The 22,660-nt window shown below is 46.4% G+C and overlaps 1 protein-coding gene across 1 annotated transcript in view; it reads left to right on the top strand.

Annotated features, from left to right (window-relative positions):
• Positions 1–22,660, top strand: part of LOC143803753 (cytochrome P450 2G1-like) — a 353,179-nt gene that overhangs the window by 184,168 nt on the left and 146,351 nt on the right. Inside the window, exon 5 of the mRNA XM_077281525.1 lies at positions 12,441–12,617. Coding sequence (XP_077137640.1) covers positions 12,441–12,617 — 177 coding nt within the window. The remainder of the gene's footprint in view (positions 1–12,440; positions 12,618–22,660) is intronic.

Here is a 22,660-nt window from a genome sequence, read left to right as displayed (position 1 = left end):
TGACTAACAAACAGGACTTGACTTATATTGTGGAAAAGACTGACATAGTGGTGGCCAAGATGACGGCCATGAAGATGGCAGGAAATGGCGCCAAAACAGAAGAAAAAAAATTGACCTTCCATTTCGTGGGCATTTCAGTACGCTAATGGCGCTAAAATCCACCTGTCAATGTCCCCAGGTCCGCCCCTGGTGAGTGCAGATGAAGAAAAGAAGACCTCGCCCTCCTCTACAGAATTCCAAAAAATGGTTGGAGCAGTCAGGGACATCCCCATCTGGAAATGGGTGGAGCCCAGAAGAGAACTGTGGGTGCTGCTGCACAGCACCATATTGTGATCTGGGACCAGCAGCGATGGAACACTCATGCACCCGTAGCTGTCAAGGCATAGGCCGCATAGAGTGGAGTTGGCAGCAGGAGGAACAGAGGAACCAGCCTGGCAGAGCGTGGGAAGACAGTGTTGGGTTTCCTACTCACCAGCTCCCGAAGTGGTCTTCAGTAGGGTTGAGCGAAACGGATCGGTCATTTTCATAAGTCACCGACTTTTGGCAAAGTCGGGTTTCGTGAATCCCAACCCGATCCCAGTGCGGGGTCGGCCACGCGGTCGGCGATCTTTGCGACAAAGTCGCGTTTCGTATGACGCTTTCAGCGCCTTTTCTCAGCCAATGAAGGTGGACGCAGAGTGTGGGCAGCGTGATGACATAGGTCTCAGTCCCCACATCTTAGAGAAGGGCATGGCAGTGATTGGCTTGCTCTCTGCAGCGTCACAGGGGCTATAAAGGTGCGTGCACACCGACTGCCATCTTACTGCTGCCGAGCTGAGCATAGAGAGAGGTTGCTGCCGCTTCGTCAGAAGCAGGGATAGCGTTAGGCAGGGTACATTAACCCCCAAACCGCTTGTGCTGTGGCGATTTCCACTGTCCAACACCACCTTTTCTTTGCAGGGACAGTGGAGGCTAGATTTTTCTTCATCACCTCTGTAGCTTATTGGGCTGCCCTAGAAGGCTCCCTGATAGCTGCATTGCTGTTTGTACGCCGCTGTGCAAACCAACTGCTTTTTTAAAAGCGCAAATCCTGTTGCTCCTTCCTTTCTGCACAGCTATCTTGTTTGTTTGTCCACACTTTTGTGTGCAGCAGTCCTTTTTATTGCTGCCTGCCATACTTTTCAGAGAATATTGTAGGGAAATAGTGATTGTAGTACAGTCCCTATATATATATATATATATATATATATATATATATCTTCCAGTCACTTTCTGCCAATGAAACTGTGTAGTGTAAAACAGTGGGCTTGTATTTTTCTGCACTGTCCCACACCTAAAAAGGGAGATTTATATTGCCAATCAGAGCATCTGTGCCATTCCTGTCTGTGGTATCTCTGTCAGTCATTTTCTGCCACAGAAACTATACTGTAATACAGTGGGCCTGATTTATTCACTAGTCTCCCATATAAAAAAAAGGGAGATTAATATTGCCAAATCTGTGCAACTGTGCCAGTCCTGTCTGTGGTATCTCTGTCAGTCATTTTCTGCCACAGAAACTATACTGTAATACAGTGGGCATGATTTATTCACTAGTCTCCCATATAAAAAACAAAAAGGGAGATTAATATTGCCAAATCTGTGCATCTGCGTCAGTCCTGTTATCTCTGCCAGCCTCTTTCTGCCAATCAAACTGTGTAGTGTAATACAGTGGGCCAGATTTTTCTGCTGTCTCCCACACATAAAAAGGGAGATTTCTATTGCCACTGAGTACATCTGCGTCATTCCTGTTTGTGGCATATCTGCCAGCCACTTTCTGACACTCAAACTCAGTAGTGTAATACAGTGGGCCTGATTTTCCCAGCAGTCTCCCACACCTATAAAGGGAGATTTAAATTCACAACAAGTTTACGTACACCTTCTACCTGGTTTTACAGTACCATATAATGGTTGTTAGTTAAGTTACATTTTTCCAAGAATGAGTAAGTCTGGTGGAAGAGGTCATGGCCGTGGGCGGTCATTGCCAGCTGGTAGTGATGGTAGTGGTGGTAGTGGTCGTGGAGCATCAGGTGGTCATGGGAAAAGCAATATAGCACCTAAGTCTCGAGTTGTTGAGCCAGCGTCATCGTCTGGCTACACAAGGCCTCGAACGCTCCATTTTCTGGGAGTAGGAAAACCGCTTTAAAAGCCGGAGCAGCAGGAAAAAGTTTTGGCTTTCCTTGCTGACTCTGCCTCTAGCTCTTTCGCCTCCTCTTCTGAAAGTGCAAAATTTAAAAGCAGCACGTCGTCAGTGGATGCTCCCGGTCAGGAACAAATTGCTTCCTTGTGTCCTTCACCCAGAACAACAGTGAAGGATGCATAAGGCGACACAACAGGTTACTCCGTGGAGCTCTTTACACATACCGTGCCTGGGTTAGAAAGGGAAATTGTTAACAGGCCATGCCCATTATAAGATGAATCGGACATGGAGTGCACAGATGCACAGCCACAGCTAGATTGTTCTGCTGTTCCATTGACTCAGATCACAACATTGCCCTCGCAGTGTACCGAGCCAGAATCTGACCCTGATGAGACCATGATGCCCCGTCCCGAACGCTATAGCACCGGCTTACACGGTGACACAGAGGAAGGTGCACAGGACATAGAAGAGGAGGTGATAGATGACCCAGCTGTTGACCCCGATTGGCAGCCATTGGGGGAACAGGGTGCCGCTGGCAGTAGCTCTGAAGGGGAGAAGGAGGAGCCACAACAGGCATCAACATCGCAACAGCTTTCATTTGGCAGGCCCGTATCTGGCCAAAAAGTAGTACAGTGTGCAATGCCTGAAAAGGTATTCAATAGCAGGAAGATTGCAGTCTGGCAATTTTTTAACCAAGATCCGAATGATCAGTGCAAAGTGATCTTTCAGAAATGCTCAAGGACCTTTAGCAGAGGTCAGAATGTCAAAAGTTTAAATACAACTTGCATGCGCAGACATTTAACCACCATGCACTTGCAAGCCTGGACTAGCTACCAAACGTCCCGTAACATTGTTGCACCCGCTCAGAATGAAGGTAGTCAGCAACGCTACAGTGCTTCCCTCACTGTAAGCCCACCGGTTAGGACACCACCAGCAGCAAATGTGGAGGTATCGTCGCAAGGCCAAAGCAGTCAGGGAATCAACAGGTTCTTGGTAAGAAACATTGTATGTAGGCCAACAGCAAGAATAACATCACCAACCCTCTCTCAGTCTGCCATGTCCACCACCACCCCTGCTAGTTCCACCATATGCAGCTCTCCAGTCCAGCTCACCCTACAAGAGACTCTCGTTAGGAAAAGGAAGTACTCATCCTCTCATCCGTGTACACAGGGTTTGAATGCCCACATTGCTAGACTAATCTCGTTAGAGATGATGCCCTACCGGTTGGTTGAAAGTGAAGCTTTCAAAGCCCTGATGGCCTACGCAGTGCCACACTATGACCTACCCAGTCACCACTTCTTTGCGAGAAAAGCCATCCCAGCCCTCCACCAGCATGTCAAAGACCGCATTGTCCATGCAGTCAGGCAATCTGTCAGTAGAAAGGTGCACCTCACAACAGATGCATGGACCAGGGGGCTACAGGGCGGACCACTGCACTCTCTGAGACCTACAATGGGTAAGCATTGATGTCAGCGATATATATTACATATTATTAAGATCTGGGTGGTGTCTCTTTTTGTACTGTTGAGATAAGAGCTGGATTCTGTCTGTATTTAAGCACCAGCAATAATGGAATCCCCCCTTATACTATATACTGACAAATGCCATACCAAGTCTTACATATGCTAGCAGTGTTCCTTCCTTTGAGTGCTCAACTGTTGTTCCTCTAGATATTTGTTTTCTGTATGTTATTACAATAAATGTTTAATAAAAATTATTTCTTTAAGTAGACGTGTTGGTGATATTTGTACTCTTTCTCTTCTGTGGAAAAAAAGATGCATGGACCAATAGGCATGGCCAGGGATGTTACGTGTCCATCACGGCACACTGGGTTAATGTGCTGGATGCAGGGTCCACAGGGGACAGCCATATTGGGACAGTTCTGCCTAGCCCACGGTCTAGGAAACAGTTGGCTGTAGACGTTCGCCACCCCTCCTCCTCCTCCAGGAGAAGCGAGAGCTCGTCCACAGACCGCAATTGCAAGACCACTCCATCCGCAGCTGCCAGTGTTGCACACGAGGTGTCCCATTATGGAACAGCTAGTGGTAAGCGTCTGCAGGCTGTGTTGGAAATGAAGTGTTTGGACGACAACAGACACACCGCGGAAGTTCTGGCCGAGTTCTTGCAGAAAGAAACTCTGTCATGGCTGGGCAGTGTACATCTTGAGGCAGGCAAGGTAGTCAGTGATAACGGAAGGAATTTTATGGCCGCCACAGCCCTTTCACAACTGAAACACATTCCTTGCTTGGCTCACACCTTGAACCTGGTGGTGCAGTGCTTCCTGTAAAGTTATCCGGGGTTACCAGCCCTTCTCCTGAAGGTGCAAAGACTTTGCTTGCACATCCGCCATTCGCCCGTACACTCCAGCAGTATGCAGAACCATCAGCGATCTTTGAAGCTTCCCCAGCACCGCCTAATAATCGATGTTGCAACAAGGTGGAACTCCACACTGCACATGCTTCAGAGGCTGGGCGAACAGAGTCGTGCTGTTATGTATTTGTGGGAGGATACACATACACGGGCAGGCACTTGGATGGCAGACATGGAGTTGTCAGGTGTGCAGTGGTCGAAGCTACAAGACCTGTGTCAAGTCCTTCAGTGTTTTGAGGAATGCACACACCTGGTTAGTGCAGACGACGCCATCATAAGCATGAGCATCCCCCTAATGGGTCTGCTGATGCAAAGTTTGACGCACATAAAGGAGCAGGCGTCTGCAGCTGAGGACGAGGGAAGCCTTGATGACAGTCAGCCATTGTCTGCTCAGGGAAGTCTCCTGGACGAGGTGGCGGATGAAGAGGAGGAGGACGAGGAGGATGATGGGGATAAATATTTATGGGAGGAGGAAGCTTCTCAGGGGGCAATAGAAACTGGTGCAAGGTCAGGGACAGGGTTTTTGAGGGAGACAAGTGATGTTGATTTTCCAGAAAGTGCTCCTCAACCCAGCACAAGCAGTGAATAGACACTTGGAACATTGGCCGACATGGCGGATTATGCCTTGCGTATCCTAAAAAGGGACCCCCGCATTATCAAAATGATGACCGATGACGATTATTGGTTGGCCTGCCTCCTGGTCCACGCTATAAAGGGAAATTGCAAAATATCATGCCACATGAGAACCTTGAGCAAATATTGGCTACCAAACAAGCAACTCTTGTAGACCGCTTGGTTCAGGCATTCCCAGCACACAGCGGCAGTGATGGTTCTCACACAAGCTGCAGGGGGCAACATGGCAGAGGTGTTAGAGGTGCACAAATCAGAAGTGGCGTTGGACAGAGGGGTTTTATGACCAGGTTGTGGAGTGATTTCGCAATGACCACAGACACGACAGGTACTGCAGCATCAATTCAAAGTGACAGGAGACAACATTTGTCCAGTATGGTTACTAACTATTTTTCCGCCCTTATCGATGTTCTCCCTCACACGTCATTCCCATTTGAATACTGGGCATCCAAAATAGACACCTGGCCTGAATTGGCAGAATATGCTTTACAGGAGCTTGCTTGCCCAGCTGCTAGTGTGCTATCAGAAAGAGTATTCAGTGCTGCTGGTTCAATACTAACCGAAAAAAGGACTCGTCTGGCTACCCAAAATGTTGATGATCTAACCTTCATTAAAATGAACCAATCATGGATTTCTAATTATTTTGCCCCACCTTTCCCTGCTGACACCTAGCTTTCCTGTAAAAAGGTCTTGCTTGTGGACTCGTCTTACTGACTGCTCCAATTTCTCCATTTGCAGCTGTTGTATGTCCACCATAGGTCTTTTTTACACCTCCCTAAATGGGCTGACTCCCCCCACGGGGCCGTGGTCACCACTTGGCAAAAGCACCCATGCGAGGTGGTTGTGCCCACTTTTGGGCGACGGCACTGGCACAGGGTCCCTCATAGTACAATGAAGTGTCTCTGGCGGTGGTGGTGCACACCCAACGTTAGACACACCGTCGTAACATGAGGGGCCCTGGGCCAGTACCGCCGCCCACGAGAGAGTGTTCCCCCCCCTAGCTCAAACAGTGCTCTACCACTTGCAAAATTACCTCTCACTGCTCCACCACTGTTTAGTCTGTGCTGTTAAATCCTTCAATGGCACTGCCAATACCAATTTGTTGACATGATTGATGCTAGTAAAAATATTCAGGGGCCCTGTCCTACATTTACACCAGTTAATACTTTGCGCCAACTACCACTGTCTGCAAGTAAGCAGAGGAGCCCACCCCTGTACCTAGGTATGCCACCTGTTTATTTGTGAAATTTTTTTTTTGCCAGACATTAACCTCACTTTATTATTTTGGCCTACTAACTGTGTCAGACACTCCTTACAGTTGTCCTCCACTGAACAAAGCTAGGCCGCCTGCTTACTCCTGTAACCTATTTTTAACTGCATTTTGCCTATTACTTTTTTGGCCCTACTAACTGTGTCTGCCCATCGGTGCAATCGTCCTCCGCTGACCACACCAATGCTGCCTGTGTAATCCTGTAACCTATTTAAACCTGCATAGAGCCTACTTTTTTGTTTTAGGCCTAGTAAGTCTGTCTGCGGTCCCTCCTTGCAATCGTCCTCCGCTGACCACACCAATGCTGCCTGTGTACCCCTGTAACCTATTTAGACCTGCATAGAGCCTACTTTTTTGTTTTAGGCCTAGTAAGTCTGTCTGCGGTCCCTCCTTCCAATCGTCCTCCGCTGACCACACCAATGCTGCCTGTGTACCCCTGTAACCTATTTTAACCTGCATAGAGCCTACTTTTTTATTTTAGGCCTAGTAAGTCTGCGCCACTCCTTCCAATTGTCCTCCGCTGACCACAGCAATGCTGCCTGTGTACCCCTGTAACCTATTTAAACCTGCATAGAGCCTACTTTTTTATTTTAGGCCTAGTAAGTCTGTCTGCGGTCCCTCCTTTCAATTGCCCTCCGCTGACCCAACCAATGCTGCCTGTGTACCCCTGTAACCAATTTAAAACTTCATAGAGCCAACTTTTTTATTTAACGCATACTACCTTTGTCTGTCTGCGCCACTCAATACCGCTGTCCTCCACTGAAAAACCTGAGCTTCAATCTTCAGGCTTTCGACCTGTATTTAGAATTTTACACTGCATTTGGGCTACTAGTTTGGGTGGGCCTACTAACGGTGTCTGCTGCTCCTTGGTGTTCTCCTGCGCTTTTCTCCTGAGCTTCAATCTTCAGGCTTTCGGCCTGTATGTAGAATTGTAAACTGCATTTGTGCTACTAGTTTGGGTTGGCCTACTAACGGTGTCTGCCGATCCTTGGTGTTGTCCTCCACGGAAAAAAGCTGAGCTTCAATCTTCAGGCTTTCGGCCTGTATTTAGAATTTTAAACTGCATTTAGGCTACTAGTTTGGTTGGGCCTAGTAACGGTGTCTGCCGCACCTTGGTGTTGTCCTGTGTTATTTTCCTGAGCTTCAATTTTCAGGCTTTCGGCCTACATTTTTAATATTAAACTGCATTTGGCCTACTAGTGTGGTTGGGCCCTACTAACGGTGTCTGCCGCTCCTGGGTTTTCTACTCCACTGAACTAAGCAATGCCGCCTGGTTTGTCCTGTTACCAATTTTGAACTGCATTTAGCCCACTTTATTATTTGGGCCTATATCTGTGTTTCCTCCTCATCCTGCCCATTGCCCAGCCAGTGCTAGATGAGTCTTGTGGTACATTGACCCAGACGACTACATTCCCCTTGCACGCTACACAGCCACAATCTGACCCTGCTGAAAGTCAGGCTCCCATTCCCGCATACTATACCACCTTACACGGTGACAAAGAGGAAGGTGCAGATGAAAGTGCAGGTTCCTTCATCAGGTGAGGGGGCATACTCGTTGGCGACGTCACTGGCACAGGGCCCCTCAGAGTACACAAAAGTGTCGCTGCCGGTGGGAGGCGCCCCCCCGTTCAAACACACCGCCGTACTTTGAGGGGCCCTGTGCCAGTGACAATGCGAACGAGTGGGCCCCCCCTGCTTGATCAGGATCATAGCACTTGCAAAGTTGAAATACTGACCTCTCCCTGCTCCACCACCGTGATGTACTCCGCGTTTCCTGGGCCCACGAAAAACTTAGCCAAATCACCCCCAATTTCCAATCCCTAACTATTGTTATAAGGTAAATATAGATTGACAAGCTTCAGTAACAAGAATTAATGTTTTTGGCATTAAAAGGGCACTGTAGGGGTTTTCCTGTCCTCCACTCACTGCCGACTTTGATTCCCCATTGACTTGCATTGGGTTTCGTGTGTCGGTCGATCCCCGACTTTTCGCGATAATCGGTCGATTTCACTCGACTCGACTTTTGACAAAGTCGGGTTTTGCGAAACCCGACTCGATCCTAAAAAAGTAAAAGTCGCTCAACCCTAGTCTTTAGCGCGGGAGTGGCGGCTGCTGGAGCCTGTGTTGCGGCACAAGAAGGAGGAACCTTTGCTGGAGCTTAATCCACCACTGGTGGAGTGTGCAGGCACAGCTGCTGAAGAATATGGTGGGCCCAGGACGAGCCCAGTCAGCAACAGCCAGCAGGAGAGGGTGAGTGTAACTCAACCCCTGACCCCATATGGATGGTCCCTGCCATGGGCGTCGACATCGGGGGCTGTTGTCCATCCCAGTGTACTTGAAGGGGGGTCTGTGACTTGGCCTTATTCATCAGAGGGCCGTCCTGTGCCCCACGTTGCTATGTCCTTGGGTGCCTCTTAATTCCATCGTCCCGTAGAGGGTCCCTTCCCAACTCCTGGGCAGGCTGCCTGGATTGAAGGAGTAATAGAGCAAAAGAAGCAGCGAGAAAAGGAGTTGTGGGCTGAATTGCGTCAACCTGGAGGGGGCGCTCTGGCTGGTCGACGCACCTGTGGCAGGCTAGTGTACACCGACGTTAGCCAGGGATTTGGATTCATCCGTGAGGACAGGACTGACGCAAAGATATGCGTCAATGCTGCGTCAGTAAAATTTGGGAAACCTTTACGGGAAGGTGACCGAGTGACAATTTTCAAGGAGGACTGCCCCCGAGGGTATTATGCAATTGTGGTCACCCTTGAGGAGCTAGATGACCTGGGATTTTGTCCAGGACCAGAGCGGGCTCAGTTAACACCTGACACTCAGGCAACTACAATGCCTACTCAGTCCTTCATTGCTTCATTGCAACCCACGACTTCTGCAGAGTCTTCCTCAGCCCAAAACAGGGCATGGAACTCAGTTTCTTTTGGAGCGGCATGGGATGCATGCTGTTGATCTGGGAAGACTTTGTTCTTGTACTTATGAAAACATATTGTGCACGCTGCACCTGTAACAAAAATGGCACTGTTCTGCGTTCCTGGGGGCGATGGAGCCCTGGACTGCTCACCAAAGTAAGGGAGTAATGTGGCCGGAAGACCAGAACTGAACTTTGTTTTCCTATTTGTTTTCGTTGCGCCTGTTGCACCCTTTCTACTTGAATGCAGGACTAGATCCCTGGACTAACGGACCAGGTGCGGCTTCAGAACAGACTGTGGATCAGGCAGCACTCACAAGGTACACAAGACAGAGCCATTCTCAAAGGAAGGGGGAACACCCTTTTCAAAGACTGTAGACCTCATGGCAGGGTCTACTCTTATCTTACACATAAGAGATTTAACTGTTCTATATAAGAAGAACTTTGCTCACATTGAGCTATTGTACATATAGTCTCCTACCTCAGTTTCCTTCCCTGCATGGAATATTACTTGTATATAATAAAAGGTGTTGGGTCAATGGTCAGGGATAACCATTCTGGAAGGGGGCATGTAGTAGGGTTGGGGTAAGCCATCCTAAACGCCGCCCCTTAAGCACGTTCCGGCTGGGTGTGTATATATGTATATATATATATTTGTATATATTTAGATAATGGTATTGCTACATGATTATATGTATTATCGCCTGTAAGTAATGGTACTGCTACACTAATGAGTGTATGACCGTTTTCTGTATAACAATTTATTTCTATGTATGGTATTTTGTACTTTTGATAGGGAAAATGTAATGTTCATGTTTGGCCACTAGATGGGGCATTATAGTGTACAGAGCTTCCAGCTAGTGTATAGTGTAGGAAAGGGTTAACTGTAGGAGGGGCTGCTGAGTATTAAGTCTAGAGAGATGTTTAGCTAGAGGAGAGAAGGGCCCGAGCGCCCGTACCATCCACATGGGTCTTAGGCCCAAGACGTCTCAGAAGGCCCGTAACGTATCAAGAAGCAGTGAAGCCCAGTCATCTGGGTGTCTTTAGAAGAGAAGCACAGTGTCAAGCAGCAGTGTTGCAGCAGTGTGAAAGAGAAGGAAGGGAAGGAAACGATCCAGGAAAAGTACAGGAGTGCAAATTGTCCAATATGTGGCAGGTCATTTCGTGGGCAGATGCCATTAGATCTGGTGTGAAACAGAAGAGGGAATCCCAAATACAGTGAGTCTGGACAAGGAGGACACTGCGCACCACCTAAGGTGTTATTACCCCATTAGATACCGGAGGATGTGAAAAGAAGTGCAGGGAAAGCTATATATGTATGTGATGTGCAACCTGATGTAAATGCTGTGACACACTTGTATGTAGTAGAAAATCAAGACAGTAAAGATGCCCAGTTTCAAGTTGGAATGGACTGTGTCTCTATTCTTACAAATTAGTCTGCAGACAGCCTTCAGTGGCACAGAGGAGAATCTGGCGATGCTGGGCCTGAAGACACGGGTATTTTGACTAAGAAGCTTTATATTCAGGTGAGGGAAGGCCAGGGTGTGCAGGAGCAGCAGTCCTCGGCCACGGCGACAGCCCTGCCCGACCCTTACACTAGGTCTGACTTTTATCTCTACCTACTGTTACTGCTTGGCTTCCAATTCTCAGACTCATTTTTTTCTGCCTTGGCTATTGATGGTTTGTGCAATGTGTGTCCATGAAAGCCCACTCATTGTAAAGTACATACAGTTGTGGCCAAAAGTATTGACACCCCTGCAATTCCGTCAGATAATACTCAGTTTCTTCCTGAAAATGATTGCAAACACAAATTTTTTGGTATTATTATCTTCACTTATTTGTCTTAAATGAAAAAAAACAAAAGAGAATGAAGCAAAAAGCTAAACATTGATCATTTCACACAAAACTCAAAAAATGGGCCAAACAAAAGTATTGGCACCCTCAGCCTAATACTTGGTTGCACAACCTTTACCCAAAATAACTGTGACCAACCGCTTCCGGTAACCATCAATGAGTTTCTTACAATGCTCTGCTGGATTTTTAGACCATTCTTCTTTGGCAAACTGCTCCAGGTCCCTGATATTTGAAGGGTGCCTTCTCCAAACTGCCATTTTTAGATCTCTCCACAGGTGTTCTATGGGATTCAGGTCTGGACTCATTGCTGGCCACCATAGAAGTCTCCAGTGCTTTCTCTCAAACCATTTTCTAGTGCTTTTTGAAGTGTGTTTTGGGTCATTGTCCTGCTGGAAGACCCATGACCTATGAGGGAGACCCAGCTTTCTCACACTGGGCCCTACATTATGCTGCAAAATTTGTTGGTAGTCTTCAGACTTCATAATGCCATGCACACGGTCAAGCAGTCCAGTGCCAGAGACAGCAAAGCAACCCCAAAACATCAGGGAACCTCCGCCATGTTTGACTGTAGGGACCGTGTTCTTTTCTTTGAATGCCTCTTTTTTTCTCCTGTAAACTCTATGTTGATGCCTTTGCCCAAAAAGCTCTACTTTTGTCTCATCTGACCAGAGAACATTCTTCCAAAATGTTTTAGGCTTTTTCAGATAAGTTTTGGCAAACTCCAGCCTTGCTTTTTTATGTCTCGGGATAAGAAGTGGGGACTTCCTGGGTCTCCTACCATACAGTCCCTTTTCATTCAGATGCCGACGGATAGTACGGGTTGACACTGTTGTACCCTCGGACTGCAGGGCAGCTTGAACTTGTTTGGATGTTAGTCGAGGTTCTTTATCCAACATCCGCACAATCTTGCGTTGAAATCTCTTGTCAATTTTTCTTTTCCGTCCACATCTAGGGAGGTTAGCCACAGTGCCATGGGCTTTAAACTTCTTGATGACACTGGGCATGGTAGACACAGGAACATTCAGGTCTTTGGAGATGGACTTGTAGCCTTGAGATTGCTCATGCTTCCTCACAATTTGTGTTTGCAATCATTTTCAGGAAGAAACTGAGTATTATCTGACAGAATTGCAGGGGTGTCAATACTTTTGTCCACAACTGTAGAAGGCTAGCCAAGTTTTTATAAATAAACTGTTAAAGCTATCTTGGGTTCTATATATTTAATCTGCAATTATTTATTTTTTATTTCTTCATTTCAGTTGTATACTATCTTTCCTGGAATCATGTATTATTTACCTGGGCCACACAATAAAATATTTAGTCTTCTCAAACCTCTTGAAGATGCTCTGGAAGAAATGGTTAGAAGCCACCAAAAAACACTGGATCCAGCTTGCCCTCGAGATTTTATTGATTGCTTTCTTCTCCGCATGAAACAAGTAAGTGGACACCTGAACATGACTGTAAATTCAATTTTTATGTTTTCTGAAAACTCATATGCAAAGAATTATATTATAACTACATGGTAGCTCGATTCTAACGCATCGGGTATTCTAGAATATGTATGAAGTTTATTTATGAAGATTTTAGAATAATACATTGATTGAATGAATGATTGAATGATTGATAATACATTGACCAATTAGCGAAGCGTGGTTCAAATCCTGCGCCAAATCGCAGCCGGACTGCACCTGTCGCTGATTGTTCGCGGCTGGCCATGTAGTATATAACAGGCCACGTAGTATATTGCACAGCCACATAGTATATTGCACAGCCACGTAGTATATAGGAAAGCCAAATAGTATATAGCACAGCCCACGGAGTATATAGCACAGCCCAAGGAGTGTATAGCACAGCCACGTAGTATATAACACAGCCCACGGAGTATATAGCACAGTCACGTAGTATATAGCACATCCCATGGAGTGTATAACAGCCCACAGAGCATATAACACAGCCACGAAGTTTATAACAGCCCACGTAGCATATAACACAGCTCATGTAGTACATAACAACCCATGCACGCAGTATATAACACAGCCCACGTAGTGTATAACACAGCCCACGTAGTGTATAACACAGCCCACGAAGTCTATAACACAGCCCACATAGTGTATAACACAGCCCATGTAGTGTATAACACAGGCCACATAGTGTATAGCACAGGCCACGTAGTGTATAGCACAGCCCACGTAGTATATTGCACAGCCCACGTAGTATATTGCACAGCCCATGTATTATATTGCACAGCCCACATATTATATTGCACAGCCCACGTAGTATATTGCACAGCCCACGTATTATATTGCACAGCTCACGTATTATATAGCACAGCCCACATATTATATTGCACAGCCCACGTATTATATTGCACAGCCCACGTAGTATATTGCACAGCCCACGTATTATATTGCACAGCCCACGTATTATATTGCACAGCCCATGTAGTAGATTGCACAGCCCACGTATTATATAGCACAGCCCACATATTATATTGCACAGCCCACGTATTATATTGCACAGCCCACGTATTATATAGCACAGCCCACATATTATATTGCACAGCCCACGTATTATATTGCACAGCCAACGTATTATATAGCACAGCCCACGTAGTATATTGCACAGCCCATATAGTATATAGCACAGCCCACGTATTATATTGCACAGCCCACGTATTATATTGCACAGCCCACGTGTTATATAGCACAACCCACATAGTATATTGCAGAGCCCACGTATTATATTGCACAGTTCATGTAGTATATTGCACAGCCCACGTAGTATATAGCACAGCCCATGCAGTATATAGCAATGTGGGCATCATATCCCTGTTAAAAAAAATAAATAAAAAATAGTTATATACTCACCTTCCATTGGCCCCGCATCCAGGCAAAGCGGTTACCGACGCTCCGGTGACCGCTCCATCATATCCCTGTTAAAAAAAATAAATAAAAAATAGTTATATACTCACCTTCCATTGGCCCCGCATCCAGGCGAAGCGGTTACCGACGCTCCGGTGACCGCTCCATGCATTGCGGTCTCGCGAGATGATGACGTAGCAGTCTCGCGAGACCGCTATGTCATCATCTCGCGAGACCACAATGCATATAGCGGTCACCGGAGCGTCGCGAGGAGCGGGGAAGGCCTGTTCCTGATCCGGGGGCCGACGGACGTTGAGTATATAACAATTTTTTTTTTTTTTATTATTTTTAACATTAGATCTTTTAACTATTGATGCCGCATAGGCAGCATTAATAGTTAAAAATTGGTCACACAGGGTTAATAGCAGTGGTAACGGAGTGTATTACACCGCGGCATAATACGGTCCATTACCGCTGCCATTAACCCTGTGTGAGCGGTGACTGGAGGGGATTATGGAGCGGGCACTGACTGAGGGGAGGAAGGAGCGGCCATGTTGCCGCTGGACTGTGCCCGCCGCTGATTTGTCGTGGGCGTTTTGCCACGACCAATCAGCGACTTGGATTTCCATGACAGACAGAGGCCACGACTAGGGTTGAGCATTCCGATACTGCAAATATCGGGTATCGACCGATATTCGTTGTATCGGAATTCCGATACCGAGTTCTGATATTTTTGCGATATCGGAAATCGGAATCGGAAGTTCCTATAGTGAAATTATGCAGTATAATGAAGTGTGGGTGGTGCGTGGGCGGAGACTGCGTGTGTGCGTGTGTGCGTGTGCGGGTGGTGTCTGTGCGTGACCGTGGGGCTCTCTGCGTGTGTGCCGGGGCTCTATGCGGCGTGTTTCTGTGTGGCATGCAGGGTCTCAGTGCGGGGTGTCTCTGTGCGGCGTGAGGGGTCTCTGTGTGGCGTGCGGGGTCTCTGTGCGGTGTGGGGGTGTCTCTGTGTGGTGTGCTGGGTGTCTCTGTGCGACGTGCGGGTTGTCTCTGTGCGGGCATCGTCCGATGGGACTACAAGTCCCATCGGACGATGCCTGCTACACTGACAGTGATTGATACATTAGCGAATGATGGGACAGTAGTAGTCCCATCATCCGGCTAATGTGTTAAATGATGGAAAAAAATACTACATACATACTACATACATACTGCATATATACATACTACATACATACATACTACATAAATACTACAAACATACTACATACATACTACATACATACTGCATACTACATACTACATACATACATACATACTACATACATACTACATACATACTACATACATACATACTACATGCATGCATACTACATGCATAATACATACTACATACATACTACATACATACATACTACATGCATACATACTACATACATGCTACATGCTACATACATGCTACATACATGCATACTACATACATACTGCATACATACTACATACATCCATACATACTACATACATGCTACATACATACTACATACATACATACATACTGCATACATACTACATACATACTGCATACAGTACATTCATACATTACATACATGACATACATATAGACATACAGTACATTAAACAAAGATTACATACTCACCATTACTTGTCATTTTGATCCCCGACGCCAGTGTCATCTGTAAAAAATATGAAAAAAACAAACAACCAATATACTCCCTGTCTGCAGAAATCCACGAGTGTCCCACGACGATCTCCCGTGGAGAATGGCAGCAACAGCTGTTGCAACTGCTCTCTAGGGGCTCCTGGAACACGATGACGGAGGAAGGTATTCCTCCGCCGCTGTAAAAAAAAAGTCCCTAGTCTCACTTTATGGAATTGCTGTATGAGAAATTTTCCCACGCAGCTTTTTGCCATAAAGTGAGATTTGTCCTAAGGTAACCTCAGTGATGCACTGCAGGAGCCATTGTCTCCTGTCAGTGTGTCACTGAGGGTCCTATAGAGCAGTGACATCACCCGATGTGACATTAACAGCAAGGTGACATTAACCCCTTATTACCCCATATCCCACCGCTATACGGGAGTGGGAAGAGAGGGGCTAAGTGCCCCCCGGCTACAAATACCAGTCCGCAGCCGCCCCGGAAATGGCACATCTGTAACATGCGCCAATTCCGGCACTTAGCCCCTCTCTTCCCAGTCCCGTGTAGTGGTGGGATATGGGTTAATAAGGGGTTAATGTCACCTTGCTATAGTAAGGTGACATTAAGCCGGGTTAACAAAGGAGAAACGTCAATAAGACGCCTAACTGTTATTATTCCAATAGTAAGAAAGGGTTAATAAAACATGCACACATTAGGAAAAAGTATTTTAATATTCTTAATTTCACCATACTTACCATACTTCAGCGCCTGCAAAAAAACGTAAAGTAATAAACCGCATACTACTTGTCGCCGTAGTCCAATTAATAACGAGTGTCCTGTTATGACCTGGTGGTTTAGGAGCAACATGGGACGTGCTCTGGAGGAGGTGGTACCTGTACTGACCGCAATTCCTGAGCTTAACACACACACTAGAAGTAGCCGTGGGATGTTCCTGTCACTCCCTAGACACCTCGTCACAGCCGGAGGATTAATTAACCCTAAAGATAGAAACAGGAAAGCTATCTTGCCTCAGAGAAAATCCCCAAAGGTTAGACAGCCCCCCACAAATATTGACTGTGAGTAGAGAGGGAAATGACATACGCAGAATGAAACTAGGATGTAGCAAAGGAGGCCAGTCTAGCTAGATAGATAGAACAGGACGGAATACTGTGCGGTCAGTATTAAAACTAGAAAAATCCACCACAGAGTTTACAAAAATCTCCACACCTGACTAAAGGTGTGGAGGGTAAATCTGCTTCCCAGAGCTTCCAGCTTAACTGAATAAATCCATACTGACAAGCTGGACAAGAAAAAACATAGAAAGTGCAGAACGATTAAGTCCACAACAAGTGAACTGCAAAAGAACAAAGCAAGGACTTATCTTTGCTGAACAGGTCAGAATATCAGGAAAATCCAAGCAGAGATGTGAATCCAAGCAGGAACCATTGACAACTGGCACAGGCTGAAAGATAGAACCAGGTTAAATAGCCGAGCCAGAAAGACAATCAGTGGAAGCAGCTGCCGACTACTAATTCCAAGGAGCAGCAGTACCACTTAAAACCACCGGAGGGAGCCCAAGAGCAGAACTCACAAAAGTGCCACTAACAACCACCGGAGGGAGCCCAAGAGCGGAATTCACAACAGTACCCCCCCCCTTGAGGAGGGGACACCGAACCCACACCAGAGCCTCCCGGCCGATCAGGGAGAGCCAAGTGAAAAGCACAAACCAAATCGGCGGCGTGAACATCGGAGGCAACAACCCAAGAATTATCCTCCTGGCCATAACCCTTCCACTTGACAAGATACTGAAGCCTCCGCCTCGAAAAACGAGAATCCAAAATTTTCTCAACCACATATTCCAACTCCCCCTCAACCAACACCAGGGCAGGAGGCTCAACCAAGGGAACAACGGGCACCACATATCTCCGCAACAAAGATCTATGGAAAACATTATGGATGGCAAAAGAGGCTGGAAGGGCCAAACGAGAAGACACCGGATTGATAGTCTCAGAAATCTTACAAGGACCAATAAACCGAGGCTTGAACTTAGGGGAAGAAACCTTCATAGGAACATGACGAGAAGATAACCAGACTAAATCCCCCACCCGAAGCCGGGGACCAACACACCGACGGCGGTTAGCAAAACGTTGAGCCTTTTCCTGAGACAACGTCAAACTGTCCACCACATGAGTCCAAATCTGCTGCAACCTGTCCACCACAGAATCCACACCAGGACAATCAGAAGGCTCAACCTGCCCCGAAGAAAAACGAGGATGAAAACCAAAATTACAAAAGAAAGGCGAAACCAAAGTAGCCGAACTAGCCCGATTATTAAGGGCAAACTCGGCCAACGGCAAGAAAGCCACCCAATCATCCTGATTAGCAGATACAAAGCATCTCAAATAGGTTTCCAAGGTCTGATTAGTTCGCTCAGTTTGGCCATTTGTCTGAGGATGAAACGCCGAAGAAAAAGACAAATCAATGCCCATCCTAGCACAAAAGGACCGCCAAAACCTAGAAACAAACTGGGAACCTCTGTCAGACACAATATTCTCCGGAATGCCATGCAAACGAACCACATGCTGAAAAAACAATGGAACCAAATCAGAGGAGGAAGGCAATTTAGGCAAAGGTACCAAATGGACCATTTTAGAGAACCGGTCACAAACCACCCAAATAACAGACATCTTCTGGGAAACAGGAAGATCCAAAATAGAATCCATGGAAATGTGCATCCAGGGCCTCTCAGGGACCGGCAAAGGCAAAAGCAACCCACTAGCGCAGGAACAGCAAGGCTTGGCCCGGGCACAAGTCCCACAGGACTGCACAAAAGAACGCACATCCCGCGACAAGGAAGGCCACCAAAAGGACCTAGCAACGAAATCTCTGGTACCAAAAATCCCAGGATGACCAGCCAACACTGAACAATGAACCTCAGAAATTACCTTACTAGTCCATCTATCAGGAACAAACAGCTTCCCCACTGGACAGCGGTCAGGTTTATCAGCCTGAAATTCCTGAAGTACCCGCCGTAAATCAGGGGAGATGGCAGAAAGAATCACCCCTTCTTTAAGAATGCCAACTGGCTCAAGAACTCCAGGAGAATCAGGCAAAAAACTCCTAGAGGGCATCAGCCTTAACATTCTTAGATCCCGGAAGATACGAGACCACAAAATCAAAACGGGAGAAAAACAGGGACCATCGAGCGTGTCTAGGGTTCAGCCGCTTGGCCGACTCGAGGTAAATCAAATTCTTATGATCAGTCAAGACCACAACGCGGTGCTTGGCTCCCTCAAGCCAATGTCGCCACTCCTCAAATGCCCACTTCATAGCCAACAACTCCCGATTGCCAACATCATAATTGCGCTCCGCAGGCGAAAACTTTCTTGAAAAGAAAGCACACGGTTTCATCAAAGAACCATCAGAATTCCTCTGAGACAAAACGGCCCCTGCCCCAATCTCAGAAGCGTCAACCTCAACCTGAAAAGGAAGAGAAACATCCAGCTGACGCAACACAGGGGCAGAAGTAAATCGGCGTTTAAACTCCTGAAAGGCCTCTACAGCCGCAGAGGACCAATTCGTCACATCAGCGCCTTTCTTCGTCAAATCGGTCAGGGGTTTAACCACACTGGAAAAGTTGGCAATGAAACGGCGATAAAAATTAGCAAAGCCCAAAAATTTCTGAAGGCTCTTCACCGATGTGGGTTGAATCCAGTCATGAATGGCTTGGACCTTAACAGGATCCATTTCTATAGACGAGGGAGAAAAAATAAAACCCAAAAAAGAGACCTTCTGAACTCCAAATAGGCACTTAGACCCCTTCACAAATAAAGCATTATCACGAAGGATTTGGAATACCATCCTGACCTGCTTCACATGAGACTCCCAATCCTCGGAAAAAATCAAAATATCATCCAAATACACAATCATGAATTTATCAAGATAATTGCGGAAAATATCATGCATGAAGGACTGAAATATAGAAGGAGCACTAGAAAGCCCGAAAGGCATCACAAGGTATTCAAAATGGCCTTTGGGCGTATTAAATGCAGTTTTCCATTCGTCACCCTGTTTAATACGAACAAGATTATATGCCCCTCAAAGGTCAATCTTAGTAAACCAACTAGCCCCCTTAATCCGAGCAAACAAATCAGAAAGCAAAGGTAAAGGGTATTGTAATTTGACCGTGATCTTATTCAAGAGGCGATAATCAATACAGGGTCTCAAGGAGCCATCCTTCTTGGCAACAAAAAAAAATCCCGCTCCCAATGGTGACGAAGACGGCCGAATATGCCCCTTCTCCAATGACTCCTTGACATAACTCCGCATGTCGGCATGCTCTGGCACAGACAAATTGAAAAGTCGGCCCTTAGGGAACTTACAGCCAGGAATCAAGTCAATAGCACAATCACAGTCCCTATGTGGAGGAAGGGAACTGGACTTGGGCTCATCAAATACATCCTGGAAATCTGACAAAAACCCAGGGACCTCAGAAGAGGGAGAAGAGGAAATTGACATCAAAGGAACGTCACTATGTACCCCTTGACAACCCCAACTAGTCACAGACATAGATTTCCAATCCAGCACCGGATTATGTTCCTATAACCATGGAAAACCCAGTACAACAACATCATGCAAGTTATGCAACACCAGAAAACGGCAATCTTCCTGATGTGCTGGAGCCATGCACATGGTCAGCTGAGTCCAATACTGAGGTTTATTCTTGGCCAACGGTGTAGCATCAATGCCCCTCAAAGGAATAGGACTCTGCAAAGGCTGCAAGGAAAAACCACAGCGCCTGGCGAATTTCAAGTCCATCAAGTTCAGGGCAGCGCCTGAATCCACAAATGCCATGACAGAAAAGGACGATAATGAACAAATCAGGGTCACAGATAAGAGAAATTTAGGCTGTACAGTACTGATGGTAACATACCTAGCTACCCTCTTAGCACGCTTAGGGCAATCAGAAATAACATGAGCAGAATCACCACAGTAAAAACACAGCCTATTCTGACGTCTGAATCCCTGCCGTTCTGCTCTAGTCAAAATCCTATCACATTGCATAGGCTCAGGACTCCGCTCAGAGGACACTGCCATATGGTGCACAACTTTGTGCTCGCGCAGGCGCCGATCAATCTGAATGGCTAGAGACATAGATTCGCTCAAACCAGCAGGCGTGGGGAACCCCACCATAACATCTTTAAGGGCTTCAGAAAGACCCTTTCTGAAAATTGCTGCCAGAGCATCCTCATTCCATTTAGTGAGCACAGACCATTTTCTAAATTTCTGGCAGTATAATTCTGCCGCTTCCTGACCCTGACATAGGGCCAACAAGATTTTTTCTGCATGATCCACAGAATTAGGTTCGTCATACAATAATCCGAGTGCTAGAAAAAATGCGTCTACATTAAGCAATGCCGGATCCCCTGATTCAAGGGAGAATGCCCAGTCCTGAGGGTCACCACGCAGCAGAGAGATGACAATTTTAACCTGCTGAATGGGATCACCAGAGGAACGGGGTTTCAAAGCAAAAAACAATTTGCAGTTATTTTTAAAGTTCAAAAACTTGGATCTATCCCCAAAAAACACATCAGGAGTAGGAATTTTAGGCTCTAAAGCCGGAGTCTGGACAACATAATCTTGGATACTCTGTACTCTTGCAGCAAGTTGATCCACACGAGAAAACAAACCCTGAATATCCATGCCAGGGCCAAAATCCTGAACCACCCAGAGATTAAGAGGAAAAAAAAGACCAAACAGACTGCAGAAAAAAAAATGGCTCAGAATTTTTTTTTCCTTCTTTTGAGATGCATTTAATTCATTTTTGGCCAGTTGTACTGTTATGACCTGGTGGTTTAGGAGCAACATGGGACGTGCTCTGGAGGAGGTGGTACCTGTAGTGACCGCAATTCCTGAGCTTAACACACACACTAGAAGTAGCCGTGGGATGTTCCTGTCACTCCCTAGACACCTCGTCACAGCCGGAGGATTAACTAACCCTAAAGATAGAAACAGGAAAGCTATCTTGCCTCAGAGAAAATCCCCAAAGGTTAGACAACCCCCCACAAATATTGACTGTGAGTAGAGAGGGAAATGACATACGAAGAATGAAACTAGGATGTAGCAAAGGAGGCCAGTCTAGCTAGATAGATAGAACAGGACGGAACTATTAAAACTAGAAAAATCCACCACAGAGTTTACAAAAATCTCCACACCTGACTAAAGGTGTGGAGGGTAAATCTGCTTCCCAGAGCTTCCAGCTTAACTGAATAAATCCATACTGACAAGCTGGACAAGAAAAAACATAGAAAGTGCAGAACGATTAAGTCCACAACAAGTGAACTGCAAAAGAACAAAGCAAGGACTTATCTTTGCTGAACAGGTCAGAATATCAGGTAAATCCAAGCAGAGATGTGAATCCAAGCAGGAACCATTGACAACTGGCACAGGCTGAAAGATAGAACCAGGTTAAATAGCCGAGCCACAAAGACAATCAGTGGAAGCAGCTGCCGACTACTAATTCCAAGGAGCAGCAGTACCACTTAAAACCACCGGAGGGAGCCCAAGAGCAGAACTCACAAAAGTGCCACTTACAACCACCGGAGGGAGCCCAAGAGCGGAATTCACAACAGTGTCCCATGAAGATCTCCCCTATAGAACAGTGACATCGGGTGATGTCACTGCTCTATAGGACCCTCAGTGACACACTGACAGGAGACAATGGCTCCTGCAGTGTATCACTGAGGTTACATGAGTTCAAAGTCTCACTTTATGGCAAAAAGCTGCCTGGGAAAATTTCTCATACAGCAGTGCCATAAAGTGAGACTAGGGACTTTTTTTTTACAGCGGCAGAGGAATACCTTCCTCCGTCATTGTGTTCCTGGAGCCCGTAGAGAGCGGTTGCAACAGCTGTTGCTGCCGTTCTCCATGGGACATCGTCGTGGGACAGCGGACTGAAATATATAA

This window comes from Ranitomeya variabilis, chromosome 2 (genome assembly GCF_051348905.1).
Source record: "Ranitomeya variabilis isolate aRanVar5 chromosome 2, aRanVar5.hap1, whole genome shotgun sequence".
Classification (NCBI taxonomy): Eukaryota; Metazoa; Chordata; class Amphibia; order Anura; family Dendrobatidae; genus Ranitomeya; species Ranitomeya variabilis.
The sequence above is the reverse complement of the archived record's forward strand: the minus strand, read 5'-3'. Positions and strand labels throughout refer to the sequence as shown.